General features: G+C 43.6%; 2 protein-coding genes across 3 annotated transcripts in view; one reads left to right on the top strand and one right to left on the bottom strand.

Annotated features, from left to right (window-relative positions):
* Window positions 1–10,486, top strand: part of LOC139386503 (KN motif and ankyrin repeat domain-containing protein 4-like) — a 49,523-nt gene extending 39,037 nt beyond the window's left edge. Inside the window, exons 7-10 of one of the 2 annotated variants that reach the window (XM_071132080.1) lie at window positions 3,578–3,797; window positions 3,996–4,138; window positions 6,154–6,354; window positions 7,516–10,486. In XM_071132080.1, the coding sequence (XP_070988181.1) occupies window positions 3,578–3,797; window positions 3,996–4,138; window positions 6,154–6,354; window positions 7,516–7,614 (663 nt within the window). In that variant the 3' untranslated portion in view covers window positions 7,615–10,486. The remainder of the gene's footprint in view (window positions 1–3,577; window positions 3,798–3,995; window positions 4,139–6,153; window positions 6,355–7,515) is intronic. The other variant, XM_071132081.1, reaches the window with a different exon arrangement.
* Window positions 10,487–13,402: 2,916 nt separating this feature from the next.
* The window catches only part of LOC139387133 (low-density lipoprotein receptor-related protein 8-like), a 185,363-nt gene continuing 178,983 nt past the window's right edge, over window positions 13,403–19,782 (bottom strand). Inside the window, exons 16-18 of the mRNA XM_071133157.1 lie at window positions 18,201–18,497; window positions 15,830–15,898; window positions 13,403–14,459 (exon numbers count right to left, since the gene is read on the bottom strand). Of these exons, the coding sequence (XP_070989258.1) occupies window positions 14,113–14,459; window positions 15,830–15,898; window positions 18,201–18,497 (713 nt within the window). The 3' untranslated portion in view covers window positions 13,403–14,112. The remainder of the gene's footprint in view (window positions 14,460–15,829; window positions 15,899–18,200; window positions 18,498–19,782) is intronic.

The following is a 19,782-nucleotide window of genomic DNA, read 5'->3' as shown; positions in this document are numbered from 1 at the left end:
ATTTAACCAGATAAGTCAATTGAGAACCAATTCTCATTTATAATTAGTGACCTGGCCAAGAGGCATAACATCGCAACAGTGAACAGGACAACACAAAATAACACAACAAGTAAATAAAAACACAGTATACAGAGGAAAGGTAAGAAATGTTCACAGTGGGAGCAGAACACAGCAGACTTAATGATCAGCAGGTACATTGATCAGATAGCAGCTCAGTTAATATGTTTTTGAAGGAGTGTGGTGGGATGAATGTGTCAAGATTGAGGGTCGTTTGCAGCTCGTTCCAGTCATTGGCGGCGGAAAAATGGAAGGAATGACGGCTAAAGGATGTGCGGGCTTTGGGAATGACCTGTGTGATATACAGTGCCACATTTAATTGTGTTACAAAGTGGATTCAAATGGATTTAATAGTATTTTTTGTTGTTGTAAAGAATCTACACAAAATACTAACGTCAAAGTGGAAGAGAAATTCGAACAAAAAATATAGTTGTTGCATAGTTGCACTGAACAAAAATATAAATGCAACATGTAAAGGGTCGGTCCCATGTTTCATGAGCTGAAATAAAAGATCCCAGAAATGTTCCATACACGCAAAAAGCTTGTTTCTCTCAGATGGTGTGCACAAATTTGTTTTCATCCCTGTTAGTGAGCATTTCTCATTTGCCATGATAACTCATCCACCTGACAGGTGTGGCATAGCAAGAGGCTGATCATTACACTGGTGCACCTTGTGAGGGGAACAATAACACTCAACAATGCCACAGATGTCTCAAGGTTTGAGGGCGTGTGCAATCGGCATGCTGACTGCAGGAATGTCCACCAGATAATGTAATGTTCGTTTCTCTACCATAAGCTGCCTCCCATGTCTCTTTAGCAAATTTGGCAGTAAGTCCAACTGGCCTCACAACCGCAGACCACATGTATGGTGTCGTTTGGGTGAGCGGTTTGCTGATGTCAACGTTGTGCCCCATAATGGCGGTGGGGTTATGGTATGAAAAGTCCAAGGCAACACAGCAGACTCAATGGGCAAGCATACGCTACGGACAACAAACACAATTACATTTTATCGATGGCAGTTTGAATACACAGAGACGCAGTGACGATATCCTGAAGCCCATTGTCGAGCCATTCATCCACCACCATCACCTCATGTTTCAGCATGATATTACACAGCCCCATGTCGCAAGGATCTGTACACAATTCCTAGAAGCTGAAAATGTCCCAGTTCTTCCATGGCCTGCATATTCACCAGACATGTCACCCATTGAGCATGTTTAGGATGCTCTGGATCGATGTGTACGATAGTGTGTTCCAGTTCCCGCCAATATCCAGCAACTTTGCATAGCCGTTGAAGAGGACTGGAACAACATTCCCCAGGCCACAATCAACAGCCTGATTAACTCTATGTGAAGGAGAAGTGTGGCGCTGCATGAGGCAAATGGTGTTCACACCTGATACTGACTGTTTTTTTTAAGGTATCTGTGACCAACAGATGCATATCTGTATTTCCAGTCATGTGAAATCCATAGATTAGGGCTTAATGCATTTATTTCAACTCACTGATTTCCTTATATGAACTGTAACAATAGTAACATCTTTGTTGAATTTATATTTTTGTTCAGTGTATTTAGCCTTTGTTAAGCCAAGCCTAAATTATTTCAGGAGTAAAATGTGCCAATAATAATTATGCTGTGGAATATCTATTAAACCACCCAGACACATCAAAGATAGAGTCGTCCTTCTGAACTGAGCTGCAGGTAAGGAATGAAACTGCTTAGGGATGTTACCATGAGGCCATTGGTGATTTTAGAACAGCTACAGAGTTGAATGGTTGTGATGGGAGAAAACTAAGGATGGATCAAAAACATTGTAGTGACTTCACAATAATTGCCTAAATTACAGAGTGAAAATAACAATACAAATATACAGAATAAAAATATTCCAAAACATGCATCTTGTATGCAACAAGGCACTAAAGTAATACTGCAAAAAAATAACACAGCAAAGGAATACACTATTTGGGCTAAATGCAAAGCCTTATGTTTGGGGCAAATTGAATACAACACATCACGGAGTAATTGCCTCCTCATTTTAAAGCATTGTGGTATGCTTGACATTGGCAAATGCTGGAGAGTTTTCCAGTATGAAAAGAAACTGAATGGAACCAAGCACAGGCTATATCCTTAAAGAAAACCTGCTTCAGTATGCCTTACAACAGACACTGGGAGAGGAATTCCCCTTTCAGCGGGACAATAACCCACAACACAAGGCCAAAACTACATTGGAGTTGCTTACCAAGAAAAGAGTGAATGTTCCTGAGTGGCCATGTTACAGGTTTGACTTAAATCTGCATGGAAATATATGGCAAGACATGAAAATTGCTGTCTAGCCATGATCCCCGAAATCTTGACATAGCTTGAAGAATTGCACAATTAAAGCTCTTAGACACTTTCCCAAGAAGACTCACAGCTGTAATTGCTGCCAAAGGCGTTTCTAACATGTATTGACTCAGGGAGCTGAATACGTATGCAATGACTTTTATTAACCATAAAAATAATTTCAAAACATTTTTCTTCCACTTTGACATTACAGAGTCTTTTGTGTAGATTGTTGACAAAAAAGACAATTAAGTCCATTTTAATCCAACTTTGTAACAGAAGTCCAAGGGGTCTGAATACTTTTGCAAGGCACTGTATCTACAGTACCAGAGCGCAGGATGCTATTAGTAGTGGAGATGTTGAGGATTGAGCTGAGGTAGAGGAGCGACTTGCCTATGAGGGACTTGTAAATAAATTGGTAGCAGTGAGTCTGGCGTCGTGTACTGTATGTAATGAGGGCCAGTTGACCAGGGTGCAAAGGTCACAGTGATGAGTGTTGAAAGGGGGACTGGTAACAACCCACTGGGCACACACTGGTTAAATCAACGTTGTTTCCACGTCATTTCAATTAAACCAATGTGGAATAGACAATGAATTGATGTCTGTGCCCAGTGGGAAAGCGGTTGGCAGTGTGGTAAATGGCGTCTAGTTTATTGAGGGAGGTTTTGGGGGCAAGCCTGTAAACTACATTGCCATAGTCCAGGATTGGCAGGACAGTCATTTTTACAAGGATGTGCATGGCAGTGTGGGTGAAGGATGTTTTGTTGAAGTAGAGGAAACCAAATTCTGGATTTAACTTTAGACCTAAGGTGGGTGACGTGGGTATGGAATGAGAGTGATCAGTCCAGCCATATACCAAGATATTTATAAGTGTCGACATACAGTACTCTAGCTCAGACCCGTTCAGGGTGAGAATGTTAGGAGGGCAGGTAGGTTCCGGTTGAAGAGCATACATCATTTTGTTGGTATTGAGTAGTAGGTGAAAGTCAGATAAAGCATGCTGGATGTTGTTAAGGCTATGTTGTAGGGTGGTCAGCACGGACACTTTCATTAGTGCTATTGGCCTCAAACTCTCTATGTGTATTTTCTCTCGGAAATATCCAAGCATTATGAATAGATGTTGCCCTCAGATACAGATCTAGAACTAGCTTACCCTCCATTTTGGGGAGAAAAACAGTCAAATTTCATCTGCTCCCCAGAGGCAGGCTTTGGTGGCGCTGTTCCGAGATTGGTTTCGGGTGGCGGCTGAAGAGGACTCCTTGGCCAATACCGTGTCTGTGTACCTCAAAGAGGTGAGGAAGGCCACGCCCTCGCTCCTCCCCTTCCTTGTTAACATGGCGGACGACAACGGCAACACAGTGCTGCACTACAGCGTATCCCATGCCAACTACCCCATCGTCAGCCTGCTACTGGACACAGGTTGGTACCACTGTGTGTGTGTGTTACACAGCTATGGGGCAATCTAAGGTAAGACAGTGAGTGAGTGAGTGAGTGAGCATAAACACTTATTGTATGGAATTATGTGTATCTAAATGATTCTACATTTGTACTTACGATTCCATATCTAACAAGTTGACATTGTGTATTGAGCATGTGTGTTTGTCTTTCCCCATACAGGTGTGTGTGAGGTGGACCTCCAGAACAAGGCAGGGTACACAACGGTGATGCTGGCCTCCCTAACGGCCCCGGACGGCTCTGGGGACATGGAGGTGGTCCGCAGGCTCATGGAGCTGGGGGACGTCAACGCTCGAGCCAGCCAGGTCACTACCTCTATAACTGCCAAGTACACACCCCATACTTCCTCCTAACACTCTTGTATGCACATAATGTACTACTATACGATCAAGTATCTTGGTATTCCAAATGTATAACTGTGTGTTGTCCAAGCGGTTCCATAACACAAAGCAATAGACAAGAATGGCTCCAACAATCCACAGTGGGTGTTACAGAGTTGCCATGATGGTTATAGCTATGAAACATCAAAGTCATGTACAGTAAATTGGACCTGTGCAGTGAGTACTTGTTTTGAATAATAATAGATTTCAATTTTCATGCCGCAGACTATAAACTATAAACCATATGAATCCGCACCAAGGGCCAGTGGTCTGTCATTCTGCTCACAGAGAGGGTAAAATGGCTTTTGATAAACAGAGGCTTATAGCTCTGCTTTGGAGAGAGGAGATATTGAGTTGACCTTTACAGCTTGCGGCCTGGGTTAGGATGAATCACCTCTGTACCACTGAGAGCAGCGGGAGAAACCGGTAGCCTGGTTACACCAGAATGAACACTGTGCTCACCATTGTTCCAGAGCAGCATTCAGTCTGGTTTAACCAGGCTAAGGTACTGGAGCAGGAATGCCCTTATGTTTCTGGCATGGCTACAGAAGACTGGAGGTTATTGTGAGCTCTCTCCCGCTGCCTGGACCTCTGTCCTCTCATCTCCTCTCACATACAGAGAGAGCGTCAATCTTCTCCATGATTGATCAAAAACCAAATTACACAAAAACCATAATAACATGTCTTAACGGACCCATGGGCCGCGCCTAGGGCTGTTGCGGTGGCTGTATTACTGCCAGCCCGGTAGTCATGAGTCATGACCGCAGTAAAATTCCACGTGACCATCACGGTAATCTTCTCTTCTGCACTCTGGACATGCGTTGGTAGTACCCAACTCGCTAACGACCATCGGGTCGCTAATGGCCTGGTACTCAGAGCTCTACTGTCCCTCTACCCACTCTGACATCAATGCAAAAAACCACATCAAAGACTATTATCATCAAAACAGTATCATGCTTTTAAAATTCACCTCACTGTGATCAATTTGAAGAAAGAAGTTTAGCAGCAGGTTGAAACGGAGTGGAAAACATGGTCGCTGTGGATGTTGTTTCAAAGCCAAACACAACGAAATGGACAGCGCTTTCTAAGGTGATGATTCATTTAAAAACACCCGTATGCATATTAAGAGTTTATGCATACTCATAGGTATGTTTTGATTTCTAAGACATTCTAAGGTTTGCATCATCATACCCAACTAAAGTTTCCAAATAACTCAAAATCTAGCATATAGGACCTGTTTCAAATGATCACTTTTAGGCTAAACATATCCACATCCTATGCGCACTCTCTCCAGAATGGGATTATATATCCTCTCTATTTTATTCAGCTAAGATCCATTATATTCTTCTTACTATAAAATCCTATAATATAAAATAATGACATGGGACTTATAAGCATATCTTGTCTGCTAAATGAACCAGCCTACAGCACGGCGCATAGCCAGATATAATACAGTAGGCCAACTCATTTTCTGTTCTTTTAAAACACATTTTCTTCACATCATAATGTCTCTTTAGACCTGCCTAAAATAAATTGTGGATTCATTGTGATGGCGTATGGTAAATGGATTCATTCAACTTTGTCAAATGTTCCAAAGACGTGCATCAGCGGCTTGTATGACCGGAGACGCGGAGACCTGGAGACGCTAAACGTGTTTATGTTCATTAACGGTCAATTACCATGAGACCGGAAGACTTTTGCATAACAATAACCGGGGCGGACAACATTTCATGACCACCACAGGCCTGGCCTGCATACTTTGTTTCTCTCTCTCTTTTAAACACACAGTCAAATATTCTCCCATAAGACTGGCCTAAAGATGAACCATCCCACCAGGAATTTGCCACAACTTCCTTATGGCCAGTCAGTTTCAGCTCGGCATATTGAGATGATTCTCTGCTTGGCCCTCCTCATTCCTCTCCCTATCTCTCTCCTTCCAGGGGGGTCAGACAGCTCTGATGCTAGCAGTGAGACATGGCCGGGGCCTGATGGTGCGTCTGCTGCTACGCTGCGGGGCAGACCCCAATGTCCAGGACCGCCAGGGGGCCACGGCCCTCATGTGTGCCTGTGAGAGGGGCCACACACACGTCGCCTGGCTTCTGCTGGAGAGGGCCGAGTGTGACACCAGCCTCACAGACCAGGTTAGTGTTGGACGGATAGACTAGAGAATACACAAAAACATGTGCATAGACGCACACACTACACGCATAGTGTGTAGTAGCATCTTAAACAGGTTTTGCCCTGTGCAGTAGGTCAGGATTTGGTATCTGGTGCTAACAGGAAGTCTATGCCTGCAGTATGTCACTGGCTCTCATTGTGCCTGTTGGACAACTCAGGAAGAGAAACAGATTAACAGTGCTATGCACTTTATCCTACACACAAACACAGATATGGATGCTCACACACACAACCACACAATCCCCCACCCTCCTGCAGGCCCTCAGTTACTAACCACGACTTCAGGAGTAAGCAATACATCTAACACCCAGACCCTACGCCACCTAGTGGACAAGTATACAAAATACACCGCTGGGGGGGATAAGAGTGCCTCAAGTATTGCCATTATAAGATTCAATGTGAACAGGATGTCAGCCCTCTTTTCTCACTAGAATTAGCGCCTTTGCTGAAAGAGCAGCTTAGGCTATTTGAAGCATTTGAAAGCCCAAATACCTTGCTTGTGTCCCAAGTGGAACCCTATTCTCTATGGGTCCTGGTCAAAAGTAGTGGACTAAATAGGAAATAGGGTGCCATTTGGGGGACATCCCTTGACTCAGGGATTAGCTCGTCGGTAGCCCAGTGAGGTTTGCCTCTACAATAGGCTTCATTAATCCACAGAGAGCTAGCAGAGCGTTAGCCAGGCGGTCACGCTCAGCTCACTGAAAAGAAGAGCGGAAAGCTCTCACGATGAAGGGCCTCCTGCCTTGAATTGACACTATCCTAGATGCAAAAGTGTTAATTGTATAAATTCTAATTCACCCGGGAATGTGAACTCTACCGTTCTCTCTCATTTTGTCTATATCACTGTCGTTTAGCATGGTTACATACCTTAGTAGTGTGTGCCAAACCTATCCTCAAGTACCCCCACCCATTCCACTTATTTGATGTATTCTACTACAAGCACACCTGATTCAATTGGTTAACTGATCATCAAGCCCTTCATTAGTTGAATCAGCTGTGTTAGTACTGGAATATATATATTTTTTAAATGGAGGTACTCGAGCAGAGGTTTGGGAAACACTGCCTTCGCGCATACCTCAAGTGTTGACCTTCTCTGCTTTCTTCCGCCTCTTTTCCTCTTCCAGCGTGGTCGCACGGCCCTCTTCGTGGCCCAGCAGGGGTCCTACGGTGACATCACAGCCCTCATCCAGGCCCACCACACACATGCTGGGACATCTCTCTGAGACCTTGACCCCCCCTGTTCCCGTGGATAGGTCAAAGACGCCACAGTGCAAGGAATGTCCAATCCTAAATGGCAACTTATTCCCTACTGTATATAGTGCACTTTTGACTACTAGCAAAGTACATCTAAAAGCTATGGTAGAAAACTGTGTTGGTAGCCTTTTGGCTGTCACTTGACTTCTCCAACACTCACCACTTACTGAGCTCAGCATGTCATGTTAGCATTTCTCACTGACTTCAAGTACTAGGCTCTGGCCAAGAGTAGTGCACTCACTATACAGTAGGGAATAGAGTGCCATTTCAGACACAGCCGAAGATCCCTCACCTCTGCCCGTCTTGATTCGGAGGTGGCCCGTCTCTCTTCTCATCTCCATCGTGGGCCACTAAGGTTCAGGTTGGGAGGTCAATATCATTCACTATTCCCAACCATGCTTGGAGTTAGCTCTTCAGTCCACTTCCTGTTCCTGGACAGGAAAACATTTGATTTTAAGACTCTTATGTGCCAGTGGAAGTGTTATTGTGGCAGGCGTTCACTGCTCCAAACTTGGAGTGCGATATTGTCTGCTGGTTTTTGTCCTTGCCTATTAAAATTGATCCAGGTGTCTATTCATACCTGGGCAAATAGCAAAGTGGACTCGTCAGCCGAGTTCCACAATGGGAGACCTCGAGCCGTCTAGCCCCATGTTATTTTCGAAATGCATTATTACAGTATATGCTGGACCACCAATGGGTGGATGGGTTGATTGCTCTGCTGGTACTGTATACGTTTCAGTGTCATTATCCCCTGTATGGCATTAGGGGAGTGACAATGTTCTATCTGTGCGTCAATGCCTTTACATCTCTTCACATGGCCTTTATTCTGTGATTGTACGGTGGGGCTTCTATTTTTAATATCTATTATTTTGACTCCGCCTTACACCATCTCTACCATGTGCAACAGGGAAGAGAGCAACTGTGTTGGATAATATAGAAATCTCAGCGAAATCGAATCTAATTGGTATTCAGGTCTGCACCACTACCCTCTGGGCATTTCATTCAGCTAGAGATAATTATTACAGTAAATAGGCAGTACATTTACATTGATGCTTGTCTGGATTGAACTGTTTCTCACTACCAGCAAAATGTTGCATGTATTTTAAAATATCAGTGCGCTATACTGGTAAAGTTTGTTTCCTTATTATCAAAATCCATTATAGACAAACCAGACAGTGGATTTCTCTACTCATTTTGTATGCATTACTCTTAAAGCTAAGCAAAATTGCTGACATATGACCGTTTTAATTAAATGTCTGATGTTTTTGCCAATGATTTTGTATTGATATGGGGCAAAACACATGACATCCATTGTACTGTCTATGTAATGACATAAATGGCCAGCGGATGGCGCTACTTTTCCATTCTGTTATAACTGCATGCATGCAATGAATGCTGTCCTGACTGAATGTCTTTCAATTCAGACACGTACATTCTGTATGTACGGGATTAGGAGGTATACAATCCCTTTGTAATATGACACATAATTCTTTCTGGTGAGTGCTACTCATTGGTAGCAGTGCATCTGGATAAGGTGAGTCCGCCCCCATGAAATGCCAAAATGCTTTTAGCATTTACGAAAAGCTCCAATCCATTACTAGTATTATAATAACCATACAAGCATTCAAAGTAATCCACCTTGCGCTTACACTTTGAAATACAATGCCCTGTCAGCCATAATAGATTATATGAATTATTGGTACTGGACCAGTAGGTCTCATTCTCTATGCTGGTATGTGTATGTATGTGTGAGACTTGGCTGCATGGAGAGATGGAAATTGTGTGTGAGAAATAAGACTGAGATAGAGGCAGTGTGTGTGATAGTGAAAGAGAGAGTGTGTGTGCACGTGATTGGCTTTATCGCCATGGCAGCAAAGCCCCACAATTCCCCATGGGATCCCCAGGATTGCCTGTTGCTGTCTGTCACACTGACCCCACGCCTGCAGTGTTGCATCCCCATCACACAAAGAAAAGACTGAGTCAGCAATATACTGTATCTATTACAGCCACACACACACACGCCCGCTCGCACATAAGCATGCAAGCACACCAACACACAACCACACACACTTCCATCCCTGTTACGGAATCCAACAACAACTGCAAAACCACATAATTATAAAGAGAGACATACTGCATGTCATTTATATTCATACGGTATCTGGTGTGTGTGCGATGCATCACTGTCACAGTAGGATGAAGAGCTCCATCCTCTCCCTCATCCCCAACCAGTGTTCACGGGGCTCGGATTTAAGGTGTCCATCTGGGCTCTAGTCTGGAGGACCAACATCTGTGACCCCTATGCATCCTGCATGATTTCCTGTTTAAATGGGGATCATAAAGGAACTATGCAGATGAATGGTGATTTGAACTTTTCGGGCTGTCAAATGGCTGCCTCAAAAGTTAACATCCTCGGGGAATGAGACCATTTTTGCTAGTTAGCAACGATGCGGAGTCTGTGACTTGGTTTGCTCGCGGCCGCTCTCACTCCCCGCTCTTGAATACACACCTGAAATGTCCAGTGTCTTCCGCCAGCTACGCCATTTTAACAGAAGGCTACTCTATAACTACAGTGCAGACGCAGTCCACATAAGACCGTGCCGAAAGTCCCAGAGATCGTTGGTCAGTCTAATGTATTTGGGTGTCTCGATAGCTGCTCTTGACAGAAATGATGTCTGTAAACATATGAAGATACAAATATTAAGAGAAGGAGATGGGAGATAAAAAAAAATTAAAAAAGACACTGGGAAGAGATTTGCAATAAAGTTTTATATATCAATATATAGATATTTAAGAACAACTTCATGAAATAATAAAAAGGTGAGCGAGACCGTTTTTGTCAATTCTGGGTGCAGATGTTCTTATTTGCATGTTCCAGAAGTTGCTTGAAAAGAAGCCATCTCCCACAGCAAAACAGCAGTACAACAAAAAAAGAGAGAAAAAAAGGCACCAGAAAACAAATCGTTCATATTATAAAACACTGGGGTTGAGAAACAATGAGATACGGGAAGATATTGAGGAGGAACCACGTTGTATTACTTGTACTGATAAAGAAGTACACATTTGGAAAGAGAAAAGGTTATCAAATGAAGCAAGACCAAGTAACAACACAAAACACTTGGGCGGATAATTCATATTTCGTACAATCAGGGAATGCAGTGCTCTTTTATACAAATAAATGAATATGCTGTCATCAACACTTTATTCTTATCTAAAATCTTATGTACATATTTTTCTTTTACAGAATTGTATAATACTTTATCAAAAACTGGTTTGCAATATGAAAATGTATTTACAAATCATGATTTCAAAAAACACCCTCGCAGCTACTCCGGTCCCAAAAACATACATACTCACATGCACTCATTCTGACAAACATGCGCGCACACACACACACACACACACACACACACACACACACACACGAGTACGCACACGTTCTCTCATGCAACACACACAATACAGAAGGCATTCTGAGAGGGCTGGGCAACAAAGTGTACAAAACGTTTCCAATACGGCTGTGAAATGAACACAAATACTCACACACACGCATAAACACACACACAGGCACACACACATATCCACCCCCACTACACACACCTATTCAATCTGGCTCTTACCAAATCCTATTTCATCCCATCACCGTGATCGACAATACTACAATGGAGGGGACTCAGAAATGTCTATTTTCTGAGCGGATCACCAATGTGCGGGACAGGACAAAAGGAGAGGTGGACAAAAGACAGTTGTGTTTACTGACAGGAGAATCCAACCTGACTGAACCTCATTACTGTTTAAGCCCGTGCCCCAAATGACATCCTTTTCCCTACATAGTGCACTACTTTTGACCAGAGCCCTATGGGTCCTGGTAAAAAAGAAAAGAAAAAAAAAGAGTAGTGTACTATAAAGGGAATAGGGTGCCATTTAGGAAGCAGCCCAAAAAATCTGCCACAGTGATGTCGGCCACCAAAATGGCTGACAGGGGCCTTTTGTCAGCAGTCGACCTCCCACTGACTGAGTGCCTCCTATATGAAAGCTCACATTGACATCTTCTCAAAGAATGAAGACAGGGGCATGGATGTTTGTGTTCGCGTGTCTGGTGTGTGTGTGTGTGTGTGTGTGTGTGTCTGGTGTGTGTGTGTGTGTGTGTGTGTCTGTCTGTCTTTAGGGTGAGTGTAATGCTTGTGTTTGTGAAGGGCGAGTGATTATGTATGCTGTGTGTAAATAGTATCTTCTAGTGCAAGTTAATGTTTCTGTAGTTCCGTCCAATTTATGGAGTTCTGCCCTTGAGCTGTTCTTGTCTATTAATGTTCTGTATTATGTCATGCTTCATGTTCTGTGTGGACCCCAGGAATAGTAGCTGCTGCTATCTCAACAGCTAATGGGGATACTAATATAATACCCCCTGTGTGTGATCTCTTGAGGGTGAGTGACTGTGTGTGTGTTGTACTGACAAAGTGAGTAGATAAAGGGGAAATAAAATCAACAATAACAGATGACAAATTCACCTGTGGCCATGGAAAACAGCTAAAAAGAGGAGAGGAGAATAATAGCCTAAATTATTCACCTCAGTACAACAACCCTCTAATTGCTTTTCTCAAACTGTTAGCTAAGCATTAGCCTGGTAGCCATTAGCCATATCTGGTTCTGCTTTAGCCTAGTTAAACATTAGCCTTCTAGCTAGCTAATTCTGCTCTAGCCAACTCTGTTCTCATTATCATACCTAAAGGCTGGTTTTTAGTCCATCTATTGAGATGTTGTTGCAGTGATATCATCTAAATTATATTTACACACTTGGTTTGTTTGTATAAACACAAAGTTGACATCATGAGCATTATATTGTCACGTGATAGTGACTTACATTCTATCCTTCGTATAAATGAGAAAACAAGGAGGAAGCTGCCTTTCTCCTGAGAAGAGATTCATATTTGTTTGTTTGATTTCTCATACTCACACCTAGTCTGGAATTAGATTGACTAGATAGCCAGCTCAGCTAAAGTCAGTTTAATTACAGGTTGAATTAAGCTGGCTACCAATTGCTAACCAGGATTTTTGTTGTTGTTGAGAATCTTTGGAGTCTTCACTCCCAACGTCAAAGAGACAAGGGTGCTCCATAACTAAACTTAACATATGCTCTACAAAAAATACAGTCGTCCATAATATTAAATGTATGTATATTCTGTATGCTAATGCAAGCTAGCTAGCTGTCAATCAGGCGTTTGGAATTTATTGTCATGGTTATGTAGCGCCAGTGGCTCTATCTACTCGTGACAATGGACACTGTGGCAGGATCAAAGTAGAACCGTTTTCACCGTAGTGATGATCTACAGACAGTCAGCCTGAGTATAAATGAAATGTAGTTTTGACCAGCAATACTTGTCGCATTCTAATTGTCTAGAGACATGTCGTAGACACACACAAAAGCCTTAACACGGATACTGTTAGCCACTAGCTAGACGTCTTCACTGGGCCTAAAAATCCTGCCTACCGTTAATTACTACAAAGGCTTCTCTCGCTAAGCCTTACGCTTTCTTTTGGATCCCAAAGCTGCCACAAAACTTTCCCAAAGCTGCCACAAAACTTTCTCAACGACCCTTTGCCCTGCTTGTCCTCTTGTAGCCTTTTAGGTTCAATAAGGATAACGTCAAAGAAGAACTGTAGAGAGTAGGTACACACACACCTAAGTGCAAACACACACACACACACACACACACACACACACACACACACACACACACACACACACACACAAACAACCTCTCTCAAACCTTTCACTCCACTCCAAGACAAAAGCCCTGACCAGAATAACAAAACACCATGACATCTTTAGTAATCGTGAGGTGAACGATAAAACGTGTTGAATTAATAGCTTAAAACTATACAGATTGTCCCATCAACTAAGGTGCTGCCCTCATTTTAAACCTCCCCCTAAAAAGCCAGAGAATGAGGATCCACCAAGGATATAACATGGAGAGCATAGATTTATAACGTCAAGGGCAAAATGACTCTCTTGGAACTCCTCTCTGCCTTAAACGTGAGACAGATAGCACAGCTCAATACTGCTGAAATTGATCAAAAGTGGATGAAAAACATCCAGAATTGGTGTCGACTCAGTTGCAACTCAAGTCCAGTGATCTAAATTCAATTGATTCATAGAGAATTCAAGAACTGAATTGACAGGAATTCAAACCGAACCAACCCCAACTCTGACATAACATAAATAAACCTTAGAAAGTGTCAAACTGTCAATTTTGTGTGATGAATTGGCACAGCATGGTCCCGAATGGCTGGATGTGACGAGAACATCATATGTCCATCCCTTGAACAGACTCAGTGAGTGACCCCTGACCTTGGTACTGTGTGTGTGTGCATGTGTGTATGTGTGTGCGCCTGAGCAGCAGCCATCTTGAAAATTAACCCCCTGAGCAGCCATTTAGTCTAGTCTCCATCCTCCCACTTTGCCCACTTCACTTAGCCGTAGTGGACAGCATAGGCTGCTCCGTGTACCAGTGAGTCCCCGGGTCGGGCATACTGCCACCCAGTGGTAGAGCGATAAACTGAGGGCATGTATTTCCGCCCCCGCCGACTACGCCACACCCCACTCCAACTGGGTACGGGTGATGCCCGTGCTGGCCGCTCATGCCACTGTCCGTCCGTCCGATGTGAATCTCGTCCTCTTCGCCCTCGCCTGTGGTCTTGCGGTAAACGGGGTTGTCAAAGTTCATACTCTTGGTAGAGTTTACACGATAGTTCCGCCAAACCAGGTAGACGCCAGTGCAGAGCAGACCGAAGACCACTGTGGCAACAATAGGAACTGCATGCGTTTAACACACAGTGGCAGGGGGAAGGGATGGGGGGACACAGGGAAGATGGAGGAGTGTTAATGTTGTCGGACCATGAGCATCGTGAGATGACAGGCACAGAGCGGAAGTATAGCAAATCAAGACATGCGGGTGGACAGAGGGGGAGGGGACGGAGTGAACTGGCCTTTTGCTGGGGATTTCTGTGCTAGGCTTGGTGGATCAATTGACATTATGATCAGGGAATAATCTCATAACTTCGAAGAGCATGGTTTGTAGGCAGGTAGCCATATAGTTGTCACAGAACTTCTGGAGGCAACTAGGGAATGTGTACGTACCCATGACCCCAAGCCAGATGGGACATTTCTGAGAGATCTTGGCAAAACTGAGCTTGAGGCAGTATTCATGAAAAACAGTGGGAATTTGGACTTTTGGGCAGTGAAGTACGGTTTGTAACAGAGGAACCACAACTGTCCAGCACACTTCCAGCAAGCTCATAAAATTGAGAATTTACTATAATCTTTTGGTGTTGTATATTTGACTAATACATTTAAGTATTGAGCGAGAAGTGTGTCTGGAAGCTAACATGACTTAATTTGCTACTTCAATATAATATTTATATTATATTTATATACTTAATGCAGACGAGAGGCGTTGCCAGGTGAAGGGGGGCAACCCAAAAATTGCTGGGTTATTTAGACTGATTGGCTAATTCCCCGCTGACTTGTGTGCCCATCACCCTTGTCATTAGAAGGGCAGGAGAGACGGGCATTTCCCAAATGCCTTCAATACGCGGTCAGCGCCCCCAGAAAAGAAGAGTAGCATAGGGTTGTGTTAAAAAAGAAATACGCGTTTCTTATTGGACAAATCCATGTACTCCCCCACTGTTTCAGTCAGTATTATTCCATTTGGAATGCGTGTTTTCTGACTGCCTGCAATAATATATCCAAACAAACCCGCCTGCCACCATGGTTGTTTTGGTTGGAACGCACCCAACACACAATAAATGAATGGATATGCAGTGGCAGAATGTCAAGACACAGACACACAATGGTTTCTGAGTGGCCATGTCTCTAGGCATGGTCCCTCTGGTCCAAACTGAACCAGGATCAGTGGATAGTGTAGACAATAGACTAAATATAGCACGCTTGGGTTCAAATCCTATTTGAAATAATTGTAACTACTTTTATCTATGCCTGATTGAACATATCTGGCTTAATGGACCCTCCATCTGGCACTCTAGGCAGGCTAGGGCAAACACTCAAAGTATTTGAAAGATTTAAAATACTATTTGAACCCAGGCATAGTAGGGAGTAGACTAAATATAGCCGGTCAGACAGGAGAAGCATCCCCTGTGGGGTACAGATAGAGGACATGTACTTACCTATAGGGATGACTACTCCCAGAACTGCCACTGTCAGGTTCTCCCCCAGGAGAAAATGCTCACTTCCAGCTACAGAGGAGGCGGCATGGAGGCAAGAGAAAGAGAGAGGGACATAGGAGTGAGAGGGGAGAGAGAGAGGAGTGGGGGAGACAGATGGTTAAAAAAAAGAGTAAGGATGACAAAGGAGAGAGAGAGTGAGAAAAACCAATAGGGAGTGTCAGAGAAGAAAATAAAAGTGGGGGAGAGAGAGAGCGTGGTTAGCCCTGCTATTAGGTGTGTGTGCGTTTGGAACAGGGTTTCCATTAGGAAAATGTGGCACCAGACAACGTGACCGGGAAGATTGTAATTTACCGGCCATTTGAGAAATGCACCAGACCCATGCGGATTGGGTTTGTAACCCATTAGGGTGTCCACCCACGGTGCTCAGGAATCCCATTTTGATTATGGTAAGACATCTTAACAGAACATGCAACTCCCTGTAATGAAATAGCCGATAAAACGTCAGTTTCTAACATTTGCCAAAATGAAATTCGCAGGAAAACACCATTCCAAAACAGCGCACCTGATGAGAGCGGTTCCATATGTGAGAGAGATGAACATCTCTGTTAAAAATTTAGAAAGAGTGGGAATCTAAAGATGAAACAACTTAGGAAAGGGACCATTTGGGGATGTTGGATTTCTGATTCTCTTAATACACCATGTCACCCCCACTAATAAGCTTGAGCTTCTAAGTCATTTGTTTCCTTCACCTCACGCAGTAAGTCAGCGAAGTCTGTTTTAATAACACCCATTGCGAATTATATTATATTAAAACTATAGTTCCCCAGAGTAGGCTATTGAATTTTCTTTCAACAATCTCCCCCTCAATAGTCACCAATCCTCGGTGTGAAAGAGCAATGGAAGTTACAGGCCTACTGCTGCATTGGCCAATAGGCTGTGAGTTCCATGCGCTCGTTTCTTTAGCTGCCAATGAATCACGGCGTATCAATGTGTCCATATGGCAGAGGCTGGAGATCTCAAATGAGTTGATTTTTTTACTTTTAGATTGGTATCAATTTAATTCAGATTTTTTTTTACAATTAACCACATGACAATGATTTTGAGAAACGAAAAATGCGCGTATGAAAATCATAAACGGCATGCAGATCGGTAGCAATGGTAGGATAATTGTAAGCTTCCCGGAGCTTGAAATTCACGTGCCGCCAATGAAGTCTTAATAAAATAATTGCCTCCACGTTTCTATGGTCGGATTTCTGGCAATAAGCAACTTTGAAGCAAGGCAAGACATCATCATAATATGAAGAAAAAAAACATTCAGGTTTCAAACCATTAAGTATGTTTTCAGAACGCATACTGTCTCCAGCTCACATTACAAAGCGGTGGGTGACTCCGTGATAGCCTGTCGCTTGCACTTGAATGGTGAATGGGGAGGCGAGCTTCAATTACCAGTTCAGAAAACAAAATAGTAGCTTTTTTAAATTGTGCACCAAAACTGTTTTTAACAGGCGATTGCATTTAGAATTGTTGCGCAATGAATGGGCTTATAAAAGCACATGTTGAGGAGCTGCAGGAGAAATCCCGCTCAAAATAGGCTCTATATGCTGTGCGTGTGATTGTTGTGTTGAATAAATAACATACATGACAACTAGCGAAAATACACACACAGGCCAATTGAATTATTAAAAAGTATGCAAATGAACCTATAGATCAAACGTATTTCCATTGACTGGTATTTCTATCAATTAATAAAAAGCATTATTTTGCATTGGGCAACACTGTTTTGGGGGGGGCTTTTGCCAGGTAACAGAAACTCTGGTTTGGAAATGAAGCAGTATTTGGCAGGAGACAAAGAGGTGGTGGAAGAGGCTACGTTTTATCAGATAACACTCTGGCTGTGCCCAAAATGACACCCTATTCTCTATATAGTGCGCTATATGCCCTGGTTAAAAGTAGCGCATATAGGGAATAGAGTGCCATTTGCTCCCATAATGTCCAGGAAATAGATGGTTTCTGAAATATGATCATGTAAAATTCAGGTGAACTGGTCATTGTTTTGCTGTAAACTGCTGGAAATCACACTTCCATGCTAATAGCTGTAGGTAATTACTTCAAATAATGTCCCCCTCTCCCTCATTGTCCTAACCAGTTCCAAATCTGACAGGAGGGCTAGAACATCAACAGGTCTACAAAGAGCTGGTTTCTGAAATATTAAATATTGCGATCTTGCTCAAGAACTGTAGGTAATTACTACAAATTCATGTCAATTAAACGTAGTGCACACAGATACATATCAGGTACACACACACACACACACACACACGCACACACACACACGCACACACACACACGCACACACATTGATGGCACTTACAGTGGTGAGAGAGATTGCTGTCCTCCTTGATGACATTAGTGTCCCCAGACCCTACTGTGGTGGAGGTGGTGTGATCCAAACGCCGGCCATCTTTCTCCTTCACCTCTGCCCCAGGTTTGGCGATGAGGAGGAGTTCTGGGGTGCTGGAGGGGGCGGGGGTGAGGTGGCGGACCCCGGCATCTGCCTGGGACAACCCAGAAGTGGAATGGGAGTCCTCTTTGTCCTCCTCGATACTTGCCGTGATGATGGCTACCGAGCCGGTGGGGAATGGCGACGGTGTGGTAATAGTCTCATTTGCTAAAAGAACAAGGAAATACAATTAGTTACATTACATCCTTGTATGTATGCCATATCAACTATATGTAGCTGTTTTACAAGATTTGAACAGTAAGATCATCATAATAGAGTTTTACTCAATCAAACCTCAACTATGGAAAATTCCCGATGGCGCCGGAAGTACATTACATGACCAAAAGTATGTGGACACCTGCTCATCCAACATCTCATTCCAAAATGATGGGCATTAATATGGAGTTTGTCCCCCCTTTGCTGCTATAACAGCCTCAACTCTTCTGAGAAGGCTTTCCACTAAATGTTGGAACATTGCTACGGGGACTTACTTCCATTCAGCCACAAGAGCATAAGTGAGGTCGGGCACTGATGTTGGGCGATTAGGCCTGGGTCGCAGTCGGCATTCCAATTCATCCCAAAGGTGTTTGATAGAGTTGAGGTCAGGGCTCTGTGTCGGTCAGTCAAGTTCTTCCACACCAATCTCGACAAACCATTTTTGTATGGACCTCGCTTTGTCATGCTGAAACAGGAAGAGCCTTCCCCAAACTGTTACCACAAAGTTGGAAGCACAGAATTGTCTAGAATGTCATAGTATGCTGTAGCGTTAAGAATTCCATTCACTGGAACTAAGGGGCCTAGGCCAAACAATGAAAAACAGCCCCAGAACATTATTCTTCCTCCACCAAACTTTACAGTTGGCACTATGCATTGGGGCAGGTTGCGTTCTCCTGGCATCCGCCAAACCCACATTTCTCTGTCGGACTGCCAGATGGTGAAGTGTGATTCATCACTCCAGAGAACGTGTTTCCACTGCTCCAGAGTCCAATGGCGGTGAGCTTTACACCACTCCAGCCTATGCTTGCCATTGCACATGGTGATCTTAGTCTTGTGTGCGGCTGCGCGGCCATGGAAACCCATTTCATGAACCTCCCGACAAACAGTTATTGTGCTGACGTTGCTTCCGAGGCAGTTTGGAACTCGGTAGTGAGTGTTGCAACAGAACATTTTTAATGCGCAATGTGCTTCAGCACTCTGTGAGCTTGTGTGGCCTACCACTTCACGGCTGAGCTGTTGTTGTTCCCAGACGTTTCCACTTTACAATAACAGCACTTAACAGCTGACCGGGGCAGATCGAGCAGGGCAGAAATTTGACGAACTGACTTATTGGAAAAGTGGCATCCTATGACGGTGCCATGTTGAAAGTCAATGTCTGTCTATGGAGATTGCATGGCTGTGTGCTCGATTTTATACAACTGTCAGCAACGGGTGTGGCTGAAATAGCCGAATCCAC

This window comes from Oncorhynchus clarkii, chromosome 28 (genome assembly GCF_045791955.1).
Source record: "Oncorhynchus clarkii lewisi isolate Uvic-CL-2024 chromosome 28, UVic_Ocla_1.0, whole genome shotgun sequence".
NCBI classification, from domain to species: domain Eukaryota; kingdom Metazoa; phylum Chordata; class Actinopteri; order Salmoniformes; family Salmonidae; genus Oncorhynchus; species Oncorhynchus clarkii.
This window is presented reverse-complemented; position numbering and strand designations above follow the sequence as displayed.